General features: G+C 36.5%; 2 protein-coding genes across 2 annotated transcripts in view; both read right to left on the reverse strand.

The window, feature by feature from the left end:
- The window catches only part of med30 (mediator complex subunit 30), a 297,825-nt gene extending 280,654 nt beyond the window's left edge, over positions 1 to 17,171 (reverse strand). Inside the window, exons 1-3 of the mRNA XM_079829153.1 lie at positions 17,110 to 17,171; positions 16,618 to 16,832; positions 16,259 to 16,417 (exon numbers count right to left, since the gene is read on the reverse strand). Of these exons, the coding sequence (XP_079685279.1) occupies positions 16,259 to 16,417; positions 16,618 to 16,770 (312 nt within the window). The 5' untranslated portion in view covers positions 16,771 to 16,832; positions 17,110 to 17,171. The remainder of the gene's footprint in view (positions 1 to 16,258; positions 16,418 to 16,617; positions 16,833 to 17,109) is intronic.
- vps28 (VPS28 subunit of ESCRT-I) overlaps positions 1 to 21,024 on the reverse strand; it is a 968,134-nt gene that overhangs the window by 789,684 nt on the left and 157,426 nt on the right. The window lies entirely within an intron of this gene.

The raw sequence follows: 21,024 nt of genomic DNA on the forward strand, positions 1-21,024 counted from the left end.
CACTCCTGGGGATTTTCCAGTAGATAATTGTCCCATTGCATCTGTAAGCTCTTGCAAAGTTATTTGTTCATCCAGTGATACTCTTTGTTCATCTCTCAACTGAGGCAGGTCACAAAGCAAGTCCACAATACTTTAAGAATCACAACTCTGAGCACAATATAATTTAGAATAAAAATCTATTGTAATTTTTCTCATTTCCAGAGGGTCAGAGGTTATACTCCCATTAGGACATCTTATATGGCACAACTGTTTTTGTAAAAAACTTTTCTTTTCCAAATTAAAAAAATATGCACTAGGAGCATCCATATCTTTGAATGAACAAATTCTTGATCTTATAAGTGCTCCTTTTACTTTTTCTTGCAAAAAAGATCCAAGTTCTTCTTTTTTCTTATTTAATCTTTCATTATTCACAGATCCATTATTAATTAAAACATCTTTCTCCAAGGACGCAATGTCTCTTTGTAAACTTGTTGTTTTCATTAATGCAGTGGTATGTGAAGTATAGTTTTGACAGAAAATTCTAATATTAGCTTTACCTACATCCCACCATAGACCAAGATTTTCAAAAGTGTCTTTCTTAAGTTTCCAATCATCCCAAAAAAACTTAAACTTTTCACAAAAACTGATGTCTTGTAACAATTTGACATTAAAATGCCAAAAATAACCAGGTTTTACCACTTTTTTTAAATTAAAATCAAAAGCAATCATATGGTGATCTGAAAAACCATTTGGCAAAATAGAAACATTCATTACCTTATTATTCCAAATCTTCCCCAAATAAAATCTATCTAACCGAGCACCACTAACTTGATTACTTGATACCTTCAACCAAGTATATTGTCTAACTCCTATATTCCTACTTCTCCACAAATCTATTAAGTCAAATTCATTTATAATTCTTAACAATTGCATACTTGACTGATTGTGTGGTTCCTCTCCATTCCTATCAACTATGAAATTTGTTGTGCAGTTCCAATCACCCCCAATTATCATGCACACAGTATCATCAAACTTCTGAATAACTGATCTCAATTCCATAAAAAAGACCACTCGTTCATGTCCATTATTAGGAGCATATACATTAATTAAGACAAATGTTATTCCTTCAATCTCTACTTTACTTAAAAGTGCTCTTCCTTTCACAAGTTCATCTACTGATAGAATATTTACATTCAATTTTTTGGAAAAAAGAATAGCTACTCCAGCACTTGTATTTGTTCCATGGCTAAGAGCATATTTCCCTTCCCACCATATACCCCACTGAGTCTCATTATCATTACTTGTATGCGTTTCTTGCAAAAAAACTATATCAAATTGCTTAATAAACTCTGAAATCATAGCTAATTTATTCCTATCTCTGCCCCCATTTATATTTAAGGAACCTAGTTTTAGAAGTTCCATAGAAAGATAGAAAAAGAGAAAAAATGATGTAAACAGATACATGAAATAAAGTATGAAATTCACCCTGTGCATTTGAGCATTCAATTTTTGTAAAGCTCTTTTTTCTCTCCTTAATTTAGCTATTATTTTCTTCAACCTGAATCTCTTCTTTTTACACAGGGCTTCATAACTAACAACTTTCTGCATTGACACCACTGACCATATGAATTTGTCTATATCCGGAAAAAAATCCCTCACCTCAACAGTTTTTCCAAACGTCAAATCCAAAAAATCATTAATCTCTTGCACAGAGTAGGTTTCATCTATATTCTGTGACCCAAACTCAGAAATGTCAGATAACTCAGAAAATGTATCATCATCCTTCATTCCATATTCCTCACGTTTTTCAACATCATTTGAGCTTTCAGTATTTTCAATAGGCCTACTGATCCCTTCACAAACACCACTTTCACTTACTTTCTCTACCACTATTTCTGCTGCACTGTGTTCCAAGACCTCACGTTCCTCTACCACATTCACTTCATCTTCCTTATGAAGTCTTAGTTCAACACTTTCACATGATTCATCACTCTGAGCAATAGAGAGAGAGACAGAGAGAGAGAGAGAGAGAGAGAGAGAGAGAGAGAGAGAGAGAGAGAGAGAGAGAGAGAGAGACACAAGCTGAAGCTCAAGGACTGATTTAATTAGTTGTGTGCTCTTTAGGTCTGAAGAATCTCAGAAGAAAACAAGAGCAAAAACAACCTTGAGTTCACACTTGTCCGGTTTGGTTGGATTAAAACGAGCTGTGGTGCGATTGCTCTGTTAGTGCGGATCAATAAGTGTGAATAAGAGCAAGCAAGCGCACAGAGATCCAGCTTTCCACCGCATCTCCCCTCCAAACAAACTCTGGAGCAGTTTGACTGAAATATGAACGCAACACTGACCAAAGACATCTAAACGACCTAAAAACAGGACATGATGTCACAAGATGCGAGCCTAAAAAGGGCAGAATGCTCAAGAATATGAAGAATCGCCCCATACCCTTAAACGGCACGATTTGAGGAGATCGAAACCACAGTGGACGTTATTGAGTGCACTCAATCAATCCCACAATGCACCGCAATAACGAGTGCGCAACTGATGTACACTCAACGGCCAGAGAATACCCATAATGCACTGTGAGGGTCATGCCAAATTAATCCATCCATCCATTTTCCAAACCACTGGTCCAATGTGAGTCCAGCGTAATATCATACAGGCATAAATTCATAATTGTTTAATTAATACCTTCAGCCGTCCCTCGCACTCTGTAACAAATCAGACCTGAAGCCCTAAAATTAATAATAAAACATGATATGTCACGACTCTAGATGGCCTTATAGCTCTATATGGAGCAAATGAGCCGTTCCGCTGGGTCCTAAAGTCAGATTCTCTTCAATATGCATTCAGATACACATGTGGACATTATAAAATAATTTTTGGTAAAGTTTAGTTTTATTTTTGAGCATTTTCAAGGTTTTTCTATTAGAGCCTGACCGATATATCGGCGGGTCGATATTATCGGCCGATATTAGGCATTTTCCAAACTATCGGTATCAGCATTTATGATGGCCGATAAATGAATATTAAAAAAACAACAACAGACGAAACGCTGCTCAAACACATTATGAGTGTTGGTCATTTCATAATTTAATAAGTTAAAATAATAAGTTTTAATGCGAAATTCAATCAATAAATAGCGTTTTGTCGCCAATATGGCATAACAGTTAAAGCCAGAGTGTTGGATGTTTAAATGCACATGCTTCACGGAGCTCTCAATACTTCTAGCGCTGTGTCAATACATTTGAATGGCTTGATTCACAACAGCTCCACTTTACAGGTGTTTGCAGCAAGTTTTGGTAAACAGTACAGCATAATGTGCATTGATTATTACGTCAACCATCCAGGATCGTTTTATAATGGAGAGTGATGGAGATGCAACAATGTTAACATTAATGTTAATGTTAGTATTTAGCCCTCAGGTATTGCTTACTAATTGCTCACACTCATACTCATAGATGGTCAAATGTGACCATTCACCTTAAAGGATTAGTTCACTTTCAAATAAACTTTTGCTTATCATTTACTCACCCCCTTGTCATCCAAGATGTCCATGTCTTTCTGTCTTCAGTCGAAAAGAAATGAAGATTTTTGATGAAAAGATTTCAGGATATTTCTCCATATAATGGAAGTCAATAGACTCCAAACGGTTCAAGGTCCAAATGAGAGGTTCAGTACAGCTTCAAAAGGGCTTTAAACCACATCAAACGGTACCAGACGATCAATAAGGGTCTTATCTAGCGAAACGATCGGTCATTTTAAAAAAAATAAATAAAGTTTAAGTTTTATAAGCACAAATGCTCGCCTTGATCTGTTCAGTGATGCGCGCTCGTGACGTCACATTATACACAATTACAAAACATACACAATACAAAAAAAAACATCTTTGTGCCTGCGTATAGCGCAACCTTTTCAACGTAATCGTGTTTTACGTGACGTCACGAGCGCGCATCACTGAACAGAGCAAGGCGAGCATTTGTGCTTATAAAACTTAAACTTTATTTATTTAAAAAAAAATGGCCTATCGTTGTGCTAAATATGACCTAAATAAGAGTAAATTATAAGCAAAAGTTTATTTGAAAGTGAACTAATCCTTTAACTATTTTTCAATTTAATAAATGTTCTATATTTTAGTTCAATAATATTTACTGAATATTTTGAGATATTTTGGTACTAAATACTATTTGTGCAATAATTATGGTCCATTAATGACCACTTAAAATATTTTTCTTCTAATATTTGTATTATTTATATTACAATTAGTATAGCAATTAAGGTTAAATTAGAGAATTCTTATTCAAAGAGGCAAATTAGAGTCATTTTGTGGCAAATAATCAAATAATAATTTCCATTTGTAATGCCATTACCCACTAGTGCCTTTATGACTCTTTAATCAATATACATGTATCTAATAGTTGCTCAAAAAAGTATTGCAGTTTAGCATTTTAATAAATATTTAGATATGACCAAACACTAGATTTCTTTAAATGTGAAATTTTTAAATTTGAATAACATACATATCCTTTTTTCCTTATATGTACAGCAGGCTATGAATTGATACCAAAATCGAAATCAGCCCCTCAACCACCATTTCACAGGGATATTCTCCATCTGTAAATGCCAAACAGACGGAGCGCAATAGAATAGGAACGTAATAATTCTGACTAAACTATACATATTTCTAAAATATTTAATGTGGGACAACAAATGTGCCATATGTGGAATTTGAAACCTACAAGTATGTACATTTTTATGAAAGTGACCATTGTAATGGGGTAATCATCAAATATAGGCTACTATGCTTTTGTTTTTAATTTTCATTTTTAGTTTAGTCAATTAAAAAACTAAATTATTAATACATGCCTACCTTACATTCACTATATTTTTTTTATAGCCTTCAATATCAAGATTGTTTTTAGGACATCATTGGGCAGGAAATTAAACTACTCATAAAATAATTTTTTTTTAAAGATTTAAAGATCTTTAAATTTAAAGATTTTAAAGATTTTTTTTTAATCCAAATAGAAAACGTAGAAAATACTGGGATATATACCATGAATCGCCATTCAACCAAAAAAATTCAGAGATATGATTTTTTTTGGCCATATCGCCCAGCCCTATTAAGTATCCTGATATGCATAGTGTTATGCAGAAATCCCATTTTAAAGGCATATTAAAATGTTCACTGTATAATTAATAATTTTTGTGATTATTTAGTACCCTGTTAAAACCAGAGGTGGGCAAAGTACACAACTCCATTACTTGAGTAAAAGTACTATTGGTTAAGTATTACTCCATTACAAGTGAAAGTTGTAAAGATAGATTTTTACTTAAGTAAATGTACAGAAGTACTTGCTTTTAAAAGTACTTAAGTATCAAAAGTAAAAGTAAACGCATTATTTTATTATTATTGCATTGTTGTATGAATGCACGCTGTTCCATCATGGTGGTTTACGCCAGTCATTCTCCATCTGACATGCCAGCATACCTCATTTAAATACTTGCTTAAAAGTTACAAAGCTCTTACCAAAGTCAAAATCATGCTAGAAAAGAAAGGTTTCTACATTGTGTTTATTTGACAGGATTATGTAACGAACATTTCTGAAAGGACTTCAGTTAACATTATTAGCCCAACTACGTTTTTGCATGACTAACATCATTGTCGAACGTTACCTATGCGTTAGCGCTGTATTCACAAGGCTATGGCAACTTGGCGGGTAAATCTATAAAAATCATTTGACCAACCATACTTCATACCAGTGTTAATTTTGACAGCAATTTTGATTTAGTTTTAGTCATAGACTATAAAATTTTAGGCATCTGAATTGTTTTAGTTTTAATTGACTATAATAAGATTTTAGATTCAATAAACTAAAATTCAGTTCTTGTGGTCTGGCGTCTGAGAGGCAGCTTTCTGTGTGCACGTTCGTGTCGTCGCACTTTTTCAGACTTATCCACGTCTGCTCTTCTGAATTTTAACTTTTAAGTATGACCAGGTTTGCGCGCATTGCGTCTGGGAACTGCCGCCTTCTATTTTGCCATCAATTGATTGGTGTTCAAAAAATACTTGGAAATCATTGAACTTCATGTGATCCTACAAGAGTGATTACTGATAGGCTGTCTGCAAAAAACATTTTAAAGAAGAAAACAAATCATCCACTGACTTTCAAAGCAGCTACGACTTTCTACTTCGAGGGCCTTGATAGAAATGTAGTGGAGTAAAAAGTACGATATTTGTCTTTCAAATGTAGTGAAGTAAGTTCATAGGTTTCCAGAAAAAATACTACTCAAGGAAAGTACAGATACTCAAAAAGTATACTTAAGTACAGTACTCAAGTAAATGTACTTAGTTACTGTCCACCTCTGGTTAAAATAGTTACATTTAGGGCTGTCAAAAGACTAATCGCGATTAATCGCATCCAAAATAAAAGTTTGTGTTTACATAATATATGTGTGTGTACTCTGTTAATTATTATTTATATATAAATACACACACAAGCATGTATATATTTAAGAAAAAAATATTTTTATATATAAAACATTTATATTTATATATATTATAGATTATATAAATGTATATACAGTATATACATGCAAATATTTCTTAAATATATACATGCTTGTGTGTGTATTTATATATAAATAATAATTAACAGAGTACACACACATATATTATGTAAACACAAACTTTTATTTTGGATGCGATTAATCGCGATTAATCTTTTGACAGCCCTCGTTACATTACATAATTACCATTTTTAAAAAATCGGTACTCGGTATCGGCTGCAAAAATCCTGATCGGAGCATCCCTAGTGAACACACCCTTATGTATAATTTTCAGAGATGTATAGTAACGAAGTAGAACTACTTCACTACTGTACTTAAGTACTAAAAGGCTGTATCAGTACTTTACTAGAGTATTATTTTTTTCTCCTACTTCCACTTTTACTTCAGGTTTTAATGTGCTGCATCGTTACTCGTTACAATTATAAAAATTTTACGAATCATTCCATTCCAAACCATTCTAAAGAGAGAGAGAGAGCGCGAGAGAGAGAGAGCGCGCGAGAGAGCCCCGCGAGCGCGCATTCACTGTCTTTAAAACAACACGAGCGTCTTGCGCTCAAATTGCTCTCTATTTGTTTACATAGTTAATGTGCACTGTGAAGTAACATATACAAACAATGAACAGCTGTATTTTTATTAACTAAGATTAACAAATATTAATAAATACAGTAGCTTAACAAATGTATTGATTATGGTTAGTTCATGTTAGTTATTAGTCTAATACATTAACTAATGTAATGTTAACAAATCAAACCATATTGTAAAGTGTTACAAACAAATCATTTACTCAGAACACCTCTTGAAATGAGAATATAAGTGTTTACCCCATTTTTTTTTTAGTAAGAGTGGTTATAGTAAGATTTAATCTTAATGAACTACAGTATTTTCAGGTTATTTATATGACAATATGTAGAAAAATTACCTACCAACATTGTGATTGTCCTTTAGCTTAATCATTTGAAATAATAAAAACAATATGATGTTCAAACTTTTGACTACTTTCTTTAATAACTACATAACACAATACTTGTACTTTCAGTACTTGAGTAGTTCATTTTAAAATAAACTACTTGCAATACTTAAGTACAAAAAATGTTGAATACTTTAGTACTTCTACTTAAGTGTGGTGCTTAAAGAGCACTTCAACTTCTACTCAAGTCACTTTTTTGATAAGGAACTTGTACTTTTACTCAAGTATGTGTCTCTAGTACTTTATACATCTCTGATAATTTTCTTTTCTGATCTGAACCAAGAGAACCGAACTATACGTCTGAACAAACCCCGAGTTTCCACTCAGTGCCACCTGTCGGCAGAGTAAGAGCCGGGCTAGCAAATATAACACGGACAACACATTACTCAAGGTCCGGACACTGAAAGATGGATGTGTTCTGCCAGCTGCCTGAAAACAATGATTCAGTGCGGTTCACTCGGGTTGATTACTCTGAGTGGATGGAAAAAGTGAGGTGGTAAATAAAAAAATGAGTTGGCTATTTCTTTTTCGGTGTGCAGGAAATTCCACGGCCGGGAGCCGGTGATTGCCTGGGCTGGAAAACGCTGACATGAGGGACTTGGCCAGCTGTTCATTAGCGAGCGGCGCAGCTAATTAGCGAGGTGATGAGGTAATGCCGCCGACTTCATTATCACACTTCCTGTTTGGAGAGAAAGCGCAACAGGAGCTACAGAGAACACCTGAAATCCAAACAGACGAGGCCGGGCCAAAATAAATATCCACAGGCGTTCCTCTGTTAATGAGAAGAGCCCGAATCTCCAACTGCCCTCCAGTTAAAGCTTCTGCAGATCTAATGACTTCCACAAAACAAAAGAGACTGCGTTAATGACCGGCTTACAGACCAGCTGTGCATTCAATCCGACTCTAAAGGGCTTCATTTGCTCTCAAACACATTTGAGTTTCCATCCTTACATTACATAAAGACAAGGTGTGGATATCAGTTTAAAGTCCAAGACCACTATTGTGTTTGCCTGTAAAACATTAACTAAAATGCTTAGTGCTCTTTTATTAAAGGGATAGCTCACCCAAATATTTATATTCTGTCATTAATTCCTCTCCCTCATGTCATTCCAAACCCGTAAGACCTTCGTTCATCTTCAGAAATATATATATATATATATATATATATATATATATATATATATATATATATATATATATATATATATATATATATATATATATTATATATATATATATATATATATATACACACACATACATATATACACACATACATATATACACACACATATATACACACACATATATACACACACATATATGGGTGATTCTTAGACTATGGACACTTTTATGTTCTTTGGTCATATTTTAAAAATACATATCATTTTGTACAAATTCCTCTTTGTCAAGCTAACAATAAAACCACCTTAAAAATTTTTTACTACCTTTCCGTTATGATTTTTTCATACTTTTCAACCTCCTTATAGGTGTCAAAATCACTGTTTTCGCCTTGTCGCACACCCAGACTTTTAAACTTCAACAATGAAAAATACAGTTTAAAAATATAACTTATAGGTAACTATTAATTCACCTGAATTAAGCACTAGTAAAACAATTAAGACACATTATAATATTTAATGTGAGACCACTATCAATATTACTTTTTATACAAAATATAGCTGTCGCACAGTATTGGTGTCTGTGGAAATGACATTTGCTCATTGCAGGTCGGAAAAAATGTAAAATAATAACCATTTCTCTTGTAATCTAAGTTTGTCTTCTTACAGATCTTAAAACTAGACAAATTATTTAAACTTGAGACTGTTACGTGACTTTTGAATTCAACTTCAAATGGCTAAAAGTGCCCCTAGTTGAAGAAACGCCTTTATATATATAGTAATGGTATGGTATTTACTTTGTCTATGTGTTTGTTTGTTTGTTTTTTAAAGGGACTAATGTGTTTTATGTGATGTACTATGTGAATGTATAGTATTGTTTAGCGTCAAAGATGAATTTCTGTCCAGGAAACTGAACAGACAATACATTTTAACTAACTAACTAACTAACTAAATACATGATTGTTGTGATATTAGGATATGTCTGATTTCCTCGAGCAGTCGTGTTTACTATGGTAATGTATAGCGCAAATAGTCTTTTGCGTGACATGTCTGTCTTACAGTGATCAGAATCCACATCAGATCACAAACAGAAGTTATTCAAGCACTCAATGCCTGTCTGAAAGTGAGTTTTGAGCTAAAATTATTTTAAAAGTCTCAATGCTAACTAGTGTTAGCTAGTATATGAAATCATCCGCGCCCGCTCCACACGCAGTTAAACCCGCGTTTGTTCGTAACTTCAACTCCTCAAGCCCGAGATGACCCGACAAAGTACATACACACTGCTGTTCTTTCTCTGCTAATGCAGCATCTAGTCAACAAATTATGGCAACATGTACTGTAGTGGTGTGTGTATTCATACCGTTTCTCCAATAGCAGTATTTACATTTAGTGACATGACATCTGACGCACAGAAGCCAATGTAACTATGCTTTTTATCACATCCGGTCTTCATTGGCATGTGCCAGTGGATAAGTGGCATGTGCCACTGACATTATCGCGACACCTGACACTGACGTGACTATAGATATATCATGAGATATATACATAATAAAGGTTAGATGTCTCGTCCGCGCGAGATGGAGGTCGACGTCCGCACCTGGCGGCCATCTTGTCACAGTCAAATCGCTCACTCGTAACATTAAAAACATTTTAATTTTGTTTTATTTTTTTTGTTTTTTATTTTAACTATTGTTCTTTCATTGTATACTTGAAAAATGCGTAAATGTGTGGAATTGTGTTGCTATTGAATTATGTAATTTTGAAAGTATAATAAAAAAAATAATTAAAAAAATAAAATAAAAAAACAGTGTTTTAATGGTGCTTGCACTTTTTAAATAACCATAACTTGGAAAAGTTTCTACCGATTTTCAAACTGTTTGGTTCGTTATAAACGCAAGAGATGTAGTTATGACACTGCATACTTATGAAAAAATATTCATAATTTGTTCAATCCATAATTATAGCCACGTTAATAACGTTTGTAAGAAACCAAACCATTTGTAAATCCGTCAAGATTTCAGCGAGATAAGAGTATTTGTGTTCAGATCACTCGCCTTACATCAGGAGCCCGCCAGAAAGCTCGCCTGTGACAAGATGGCCGCCGATGATGGCGTTAGAGACTCCGCCGTAAGACATCTAGCATTTATTATTAAAAAAAAAAATCTAGTCTTTATTATGTATATCTATGGACATGACACCTGACTGACACCGAGTCGCGGAAACATGTCGCCGTGTGTCGTGACACCTCCAGTAGTGACTGACAGATTAATCGAGCACCTGGCGTAATTGTGACACAAAATCCAAAATAAAGCATAATTTTGTGATATTTTAAATATCAATTAAACGCATTAAAGTCAGTAATATTGTTTCAAGCGTGTTTGTGTCACGTCTGTAGCCTATTTGATTGGCATGTGCCACTGAATGTGTTGTAATACAAACTGCCCATTCTAGGAAAGACACAAAATAAATCTATCATGGGTCACTCCGAATCACGCATTACCTTTATTTTAGCCTGATGCTGTGACACATGCCAATCAAATAGGCTACAGACGTGACACACACAAAACAAAACGCTTTTTCAGTCCAAACACACACTGTGTGGAGTGTATAGTGTATATTATTTGCCATGGATAATCAAAACTTCCCCACAAAGTTTAAAAAACAAATTCACATGACACAACTATTCGGCTAACATGTTTTTGTTTCATGTTGTGAAACTTGAAGTTTTTAAGAAGTCACCCAATTTACATTTGTAGGATCACTAATTGGTCAGTGCTTTATTTTTGGCCTATACTGCGTGCACGAGCACACACACACACACACACACACACACACACACACACACACACACACACACAAACACACACGCTAGTTAGGGGGGTTTGGAGGGCATGCTCCCCCGAGAAAATGTTGATTTCTCTGATCTACATACGTGCATTTTAAGATGATTGAAGGCCAAAAAATTTATGAGAAATAGCTTTAAAACCAAGTCAGTGGGCAGTAGATTATCTGTCAATTCCTGCTCTCTCCTCATCTCCATCACTCTTTCTTTTTCTCTCATTCTCCTCATCTTGCTCTGTCTCTTCCCCTTCTAAAGCAGAATATTTTTTAAGTTAATTTACTGAAGGCTACGAACGCTAGTTAAATATTCCACACAAAAAATAATTCACAACATATACACATTCATTATTAATCTTATGCCTTATATGAAGAAAGCTTCGTTAATGTCAAGATGTCAGCGCCATATTTGAACACTGCGGCTTCAGTTATGGTGCGTTCACACCAGACACAAATGAAGTGTTTCGCGCAAGTGATTTACATGTTAAAGGGATAGTTCACCCAAAAACGAAATTCTTATGTTGATCTGCTGACCCCGAGGGCATCCAAGATGTAGGTGTCTTTGTTTCTTCAGTAGAACACAAATGAAGATTTTTAACTCAACTGTTGTAGTGTGATAGTCGTATAATGATGTCAATGGGGATATTTTAGAGTATGAGAGCAATGAGAGTAAAAACACACACACATACGAATCCTTATTAAACCCTGCAGCTCGTGGGACACACTGATGTCTTAAGACACAAAACCATCGCTTTCTGCGAGAAACCCAACAGTATTTGTGTTATTTTTTTACCTCTTATCAGACGAATGTCATCTAGTATTCCCAGCGCCATAACTTCCGGCGAATAAGGTCAAAATACTGGCGTGATCATAGATATATATACGTAGATGCCTCATTCGACCGATCCGCGCAGGCACTAATAAGAAATCTATGTTTATATCTATAACCGTGCCGGTATTTTGACCTTATTCGCCGGAAGTGATGGCACGGGGACGGCTGATGCAGAGCCATAGAAAAAAATCAAATACATTTTTAAATACGGATATTTTTCTTACACAAACGCATTGATTCGCTTCAGAAGGCCTTTATTAACACCCCAGAGCCGCGTGGAGCAGTTATATGATGGATAGATGCACTTTTTATGGACTTCAAAAACAGAGCAACTATTACTGGCATTATAAAGCTAGGATTAGCCAGAACATTTTTAATATAACTCATATTTGATTCGTCTGAAAGAAGAATGTCATACACACCTCGGATGACTTGAGGGAGAGTAAATCATGGGCTAATGTTCATTTTTGGGTGAACTATCCCTTTAAGTCAATGCAAAGATGCGAATAGACATTCTGCAGCGCGATTCGTGCGAATGAGGCGGCGCAAATTGACATTTGACGCGTGATTCGCGCAAGTTGAAAAATCGGAACTTTGGCGGATATTCGCGCCACTCTTTACTCAATTTGAGCTCTACATAACCTATTGAGACTACAAGCTAAAGCCATCAAATTGAGCTTATTCGCCATATTTTAAAACAATCCATGTCAGCCATTTCACAACGAGATGAGCCGGCTGGCAGAAGCCCCTCCCATGATGCAAATTCACGTCTTTTGTGAAGTGAATGTCACATGCGAATGAAACGAGTAAACTCAAAATGTTCAAGCGTCTCTGGACGTATAGCGTGATTTATTTGCGTCTGGTGTGAACGCACCATTCATGCTGCGTTCACACCAAACGCGAATAGAGCGTCAAAATCGCGTCTACCGCATCTAGTTGGACGCTTGAACATTTTGGATTCATTCGTGCGTCCACAGTGATTGGTCGCATGTATAAATTGAGCGTTTGAAGCGAAATAGACGAGCGTTCAAGTCGCTCCAGGAGAAATATGTCATAAAACACCACTCTGCCTCTTTTAATTTTCATTAAAAATGTATATTAATCATTAATAGCCACACAAATGTGGTCCAGGCAACTCCTACATTATCTTCACTGCATATGTTTTTAAATATCCTTAAAAAATAAAGTTATGAAACGTCTCTTTGCCCTCAGTCAAAACGATTTGGCAGACAACAAATAATGATTCATGAGAGCAAAGATCGGCCGTTAGATCCACACAAGATGAACCACTCCAGGCCATCAGAGCCAGCGGCAGATGCAGAAGAACTGGCCGAGGAAAGGCTGCTCTCGCCGGGGTTAATGAGCGCCGCTGATCCACTGGATCTCACAACAACACACACACAAGACTATTTTTTTTAAATAGGCGCTCTCTTTATAAACAAACCACAGATTTGAGCTTTAAACAACTACATTCTCACCTGAAAAAGTCTTAAAATGACATTTTGTGACACAATAGTAATATTTTTTAATTATGCAGGGTTTCTCATCACGTGACTTTATCACCTGACAGCAGCGAGCAGGCTCCTGATTGGTTAACGCGGCGCGAATTGACGGCAAAGTTAAAAATGTTCAACTTGGGCGTCAGGCGCGAATTCGCTTCAAACGCGTGAATGCACAAAAAGCACCACTCGCGCAAGACACTCAATTCGTGTCAAATTCGCGTCCATCGCGCCGCGGACCTCCAGACACGCGTCAACACGCCTTTCCATTGACTTAAAGGAACACTCCACTATTTTTGAAAATAGGCTCATTTTACAAGTCCCCTAGAATTAAATAGTTGAGTTTTACAGTTTTTGAATCCATTCAGCTGATCTTTGTATCTGGCGGTAGCACTTTTAGCATAGCTTAGCATACATCATTGATTCTGATCAGTCCATTAGCATCTCATTCAAAAAATGACCAAAGACACTTTCAATATTTTTCCTATTTAAAACTTGACTCTTCTACAGTTTCATCGTGTGCTAAGACCAACTGAAAATGAAAAGTTGTGATTTTCTACACCTATATGGCTAGGAACTACTTTCTCATTCCTGCGTTATATTCGCGGATCTTCGCGGCCGTAACATGGCAATGATATTCCAGCGTCTGAAAGTAGCCCAGCTAGGGAACTTTCAATGTGACCGGCACTAAGTTCGTGTAGTTGCAGAGAAAGTTTCAGGCTTGCAGCCGACAAATTGTGTTGTGGATTTAGCTGTGTGATTAGCCATGGTTCTGTGTGTTGTAAAGGGCTGTGATAGTAAGTCGAAGGTGTAACTACCACCATGTTTCACAGAATACCAACCAATCATTGCGCCGCTGCAGCCATGGTACGGCCGCGAAGATCCGCGACTATAACGCAGGAATGAGAAAGTAGTTCCTAGCCATATAGGTGTAGAAAATCACAACTTTTCATTTTCAGTTGGTCTTAGCACACGATGTAACTGTAGAAGAGTCAAGTTTTAAATAGGGAAAATATTGAAAGTGTCTTTGGTCATTTTTTGAATGAGATGCTAATGGACTGATCAGAATCAATGATGTATGCTAAGCTATGCTAAAAGTGCTACCGCCAGATACAAAGATCAGCTGAATGGATTCAAAAACGGTAAAACTCAACTATTTAACTCTAGGGGACTTGTAAAATGAGCCTATTTTCAAAAAAAGTGGAGTGTTCGTTTAACATTGAAATCACTCGCTCCTGACGCAGCATTAGGCTTACGTCAACGGAGTAAATTAAGGCGCTTCGTTCTTCTTTTTTTACAGTCTATGGTCCGTATTAACTTCCCTCGTCCACTTCTCGAAGTGGAACACACTTCAAAATGGCGGCTGGGACTCCCCCGAGGGGAAGTTCACAAGTGTGTGTATAAAAGTGGAGTGGAACACAGACTGAGAAGGGTCTGCTAGCATTATATAGCACAAGAGCGGCCTCTAGAGGCGAAATAAAGCCTTGTGTTGTTTATATTGACCAGACTGTAAACAGTTTATTAACATTACCCACTAACTAAAGTTAAAAAAGTCAAATCATAATCAAGGACCAATTTAAAATGGCATTAAAGGATTAGTTCACTTTTAAATAAACTTTTGCTGATTATTCACTCACCCCCATGTCATCCAAGATGTCCATGTCTTTCTTTCTGCAGTCGAAAAGAAATTAAGGTTTTGGATGAAAACATTCCAGGATTGTTCTCCATATAATGGACTTCAATGGGACCCAAACGGTTCAAGGTCCAAATGACAGTTTCTGTGCAGCTTCAAAGGGCTTTAAACGACACCAGATGATGAATAAGGGTCTTATCTAGACAAACCATCAGTTTCTGTGAGAAACCCAGCAGTATTTATGCTATTATTTTACCTCTTATCAGACGAACGTGATCATCTCTGAGCTCCGCCATAACTTCCGCCAAGTGAGGTCAAATACGATCGTGGTCATAGATGTATACGTAGATGCCTCATTAGCGCCTGCACGGATCAGTAGAATGAGGCATCTACGATTGATACATCTATGACCACGCTCGTATTTGACCTCACTTAGCGGAAGTTATGGCTGAGCTCAGAGATGATCACGCTCGTCTGATAAGAGGTAAAATAATAGCATAAATACTGCTGGGTTTCTCACAGAAACTGATGGTTTGTCTAGATAAGACCCTTATTCATCATCTGGTGTCGTTTAAAGCCCTTTGAAGCTGCACTGAAACTGTCATTTGGACCTTGAACCGTTTGGAGCCCATTGAAGTCCATTATATGGAGAAAAACCCCTGGAATGTTTTCATCCAAAACCTTAATTTCTTTTCGACTGCAGAAAGAAAGACATGGACATCTTGGATGACACGGGGTGAGTAAATTATCAGCAAAAGTTTATTTAAAAGTGAACTAATCCTTTAATATAATGAAAACTAGCGAGTGAGAGTGTAACCTCACCTCAGGCGGGATGGGCTCCATACCAGCGCAGTTCTCATTGCATTTGTCATAGACGAGCCGGAGCTTGCGGAAGAGCACGGAGAGCATCCGCAGGTGCTCCTGCAGTTTCCCCAGCCGGTCCTGATGAGTGTTGGGATGATAGGTGACTCCGTTCGGGAGCTGAGCGAGGAGACCAGAGAGTCAGACAGGTGGAGCCAGAGGGTCAGACAGGTGGAGAGAGCCAGAGGGTCAGACAGGTGGAGAGAGCCAGAGGGTCAGACAGGTGGAGCCAGAGGGTCAGACAGGTGGAGAGAGCCAGAGGGTCAGACAGGTGGAGAGAGCCAGAGGGTCAGGCTTCATCTGTGGATGGATGGACTCACCTGCATGTTCCTCAGCAGCTGGAAGATCTCCATGGTTCGTAAGACGATGTCCTGCACTGTCTCCTGTCCGATCCGACATAGTGAGGCTGTGTTCACATCCCGAGCCGCCTGAGCCTGTTGTCCGGGGAACGGGGCCAGAGGAGGGGTTGTCATGGAGACAGAGGGATGCAGGCACTGATGGATGGATGGCTATGCAGTGGCACTCAGTGGCATGTCTGTTATTAGACAATAAAAAGTTGAACATTGAACCATGAATCACATTTGTAAGCATTGTCTAATAAAACCATAGGCGTAGATATAAATCAATACACTCAAAACGCACACACAATAACACATATTATTTGGGAATGGAAGAAAACATTATTTAGCTTCACATTGCGCTACTATCATCAAATAGTGAACGTCTAACACAACTGACACGTCATATATGTGACATAAACACACAAAACCTCATTCGTCTGAACGTATGCAACATTAACAGCGTTTAAATACCTTTTCCACTAGTGTTGTTGACAAGACGTCATTTTTTCCCCGTGCTGTGATCTCGTGTGACATCGCGGGATTTCCCGAGAAGTCACTGTGTGTGTGTGTGTGTGTGTGTGTGTGTGTGTGTGTGTGTGTGTGTGTGTGTGTGTGTGTGCGTGCGTGCGTGCGTGCGTGCGTGCGTGCGTGCGTGCGTGTGTGTGTGTGTGTGTGTGTGCGCAGAGTTCGCTTTACTGAAGGCGAGGCGCGCCATCTAGTGTTCAATCAAAATGCATTACATCACTTTCTGTACAGTCCTGTGATAAGATATTGATCAAATAAACAATTTATAGTTCTAAAGAAACTGCATTTATATAATTTCATCAGTGCATTATATAATAGAGATTAAAAGTCGGGTAACACTTTCCATGAAGCCTTAATGCATTATAATGCACGCATAATGGACTATAAACAACCTTATAATATGATGTATCATCTGAAAAATAATCATAACAACAGTTACAATACATTATAATGCTTACCGATTTGTGGTTATAACATTTAAGAGCACAATGCATTAAAACACCAGATGAAGCCTGCATTTATAATGCATCATAAGGGAATTCTTAATGCATTGTAATGCCTTATAAACAACCTTATATGTTGTATCATCTGATAAATAATCATAATAACATAAGGCATTATGCATGCATTATAATCAACAATGCATTAAGAATTCCCTTATGATGCATCATAAAGGCAGGCTTCATCTGGTGTTATAATGCAGTGTACTCTTAATAGTTATAACCACAAATAGGAAAGCATTATAATGTATTGTAACTGTTATGATTATTAATCAGATGATACAACATATTATAAGGTTGTTTATAAGGCATTATAATGCATTAAGAATTCCCTTATGATGCATCATAAATGCAGGCTTCATCTGGTGTTATAATGCTCTTAAATGTTAAAATCGGTAAGTATTATAATGTATTGTAACTTGATTATTTATCAGATGATCCAACATATTATACGTTTTTTTCATGCGTGCATTACAATGCATTAAGAATTATTTTATAATGCATCATAAGGGAATTCTTAATGCATTATAATATATGCATAATTCCTTATAAAAAAACATTATAAATGCTTCATCAGTGTTATAATGCATGGTACTCTTAAACGTTATAACCACAGATTGGTATTATAATGCATTAAGAATTCCCTTATGATGCATTATAAATGCAGGCTTCATAGAAAGTGTTACCAATCTCAGATCAGCGTGAGATTCGTGACCAAAACAAAGACAGACGTTCATACTCAACTGAAAAAGAATCAATGAGAGCTTTTAACATCTGACTGAGTTCTAGACCTGCTCTGCCTAATCATCCCATATTTCCTGCTTCAATATCAAAGATAATTCCAGGTCATTTGTGTGTGGATCTCAGTCTGCTGCGGTTTACTCTTCTCGTGGGACTCGCGCTTCAAACAGGCTCTTCTATTCTGATTATTAGCTTGTCTTGATGTTGGACTATAAGAGGATTAGGACGAGCTGGAGGAACAAAGAGATACAGTTTTTCACTTAAAACAGAATGAAAACAAGAGCGAGAGACAGAGATTCTCATTTGATGGGCGTTCTTTTGAATAAAACATCCAACAATGACATTAAGATGATTATTTTACATGAACTAACAATGAAAAAGAGCTCTAAAGCATGCATTAAACGTAGTTCATGCGTACTGATGGGCCCTTAATGTATAAAGTGTTCTTAAATCAGGACTAAACAAAACAAGAAATGAGAACAAAAATAGACACGAAAAGCAAACGTCAATGTCTAAGATCAACAACAAGATGAACACACATGATTTGTGGTCATTATCCCTTTAATTATGGGATTGTTGAAAGAGTACAGTACATTACAGCATCACAGTCCTGTTTACAGATGAGGAGAATAAACAATCACAAAACAAATAATGTGCGCATTTAAAACGATGATCATGACAGGGCTAAAGGCGCACCGTAAGAAAAATGTGCAGAATTGAACAAATATATATGTGTATTGAACATAAAAAACAGCAACAAAAAGTGTTTAAGTCATTTCAAATTAAATTACATTAAACTGACATTAGTTCAATCTTGTACGCTTAACTTATTTTGGTGAGTTAAAGCAATGTAAAAACATATGTTGTCATAATTTATTGATCATATCATTTTTATAGTGCACAAACACCCGGGGCAAAAGACTTAGTATTGATACAAGGTCTAAGGTAATATTTGTAGTATCACTTTAGCAAAGTTTAATACAATTTTCTGTTAATTTTGTTCAATAAATAAACTGTATTAAAATATAATATAATAAAATGAATTAAAAAATATTCTGAAGGAGATCCCATAATCATTTAATATAGATTTACAATAGTAACAATAAGTTATGTTTTATTATATAAAATTCTTCGATATTCGAAGAATACATATTCAATAATTCTTTATATTTAAAAGCCGATAACCGATATATTGGCCAATTTCCATGTGCATCTTGAAAAGCAGATGTTTTGGTAAGTTTTATGCCATCTAGTGGTTTAGAGCAGGGGTTTTCAAACTTTATGATGCCAAGGACCCCAAATATGATTAACCTTTTATGAGGGACCCCCTTCCAAAAATCCATTTATTTATTTTTATATGTATGAAAAAACATTTAAACTGTTAGATGAATAGTAAGTGTGGCATTATTCATATTGTTTCCAAACTTTAATTGGCTATACTTAATGTCGGATCATGTATACCTGAAGAACATTTTCAATTAAAAATTATTTGTATAAGCAACTTTCACAATAAATGTAATCAGCTTACGTACTGCGTTAAGAACGCTGCCTTACACAACCCCAGAGAGCGAGATAAAGGGCACTATAGTGAGAAAAACTCTCTAGAAAGAAACAAAGCAAACATATACAATTCTAGAAAGTATGTATACGGCAAGAAAGGAGAGAAACATTTAGAAATGAAACTGTTCGAATGTTTGGTAGACTTTAACCATTTTTGCTGCATTAATCTCTGACATTTTCTGGAGGACCCCAGTTTGAAAACCCCTGGTTTAGAGGAAAATAAAATCAAAAGAGCCTTTTACTCCGGTGTGCCTTTAGCCCCGTTGTATCCTACCTTCTTACCTGCATGGCTCAGTGGGTTACCTCTAGCACATACACTATACTGCCAAAAGTATGGGACGCCCATTCAAATCAGTTCAGGTGTTCAATCCCTTCATGGCCACAGGTGTATAACTCAAGCTCTAGTTGTAGCACAGTCGTACTGACGGAAACACATTCACTTTCTATAGTCGCGGACACAATTAGGTTTCGAAAAAAATCAACGAGTTTTAACTCGAAAGGTTATGATATCGTTGTCTGTAGCCTACAGTGGGCAAACACATCTGCTCCTGTACAGCTGTCATCTCATGAGAAATGCGATAGCTGGCAAAGGTTAATGTTGATTGAATAGCTAATGACAGGACTGGACTGGACACCTTTGTTTCCTTGTATGTGATTGGTTTAAGCCTTTTCTGTCGCTACGAATGTAAAAAAAAAAAACGACTTGAAACGAAAAAAATAAATATAGTTTTTTCGCCGCAGCACATTCACGTTCGGTGTGGAAGCACTCATTACACAAACAGCTGATCAAAAAATAAAAACCATTGCGTGAATTATTCGCGCGTCAAAATCGCATCCAGTGTGAAAGGAGTGGTGTTATAACAAAGTGGAAGCAATTGGGAACAACAGACACTCAGCCATGATGTGAAATCACAGAGCGGGGTCAGCACATGCTGAGGGTCACAGAGTCAATCGCTCCAGACCTCCAGACTTCTGTGGCCTTCAGATGAGCTCAAGAACAGTGTGTAGAGCTTCAGGGAATGGGTTTCCATGGCCGAGCCGCTCATCCAAGCCTTACATC

This window comes from Gobio gobio, assembly GCF_949357685.1.
Source record: "Gobio gobio genome assembly, chromosome: 11".
Taxonomy (NCBI): Eukaryota; Metazoa; Chordata; class Actinopteri; order Cypriniformes; family Gobionidae; genus Gobio; species Gobio gobio.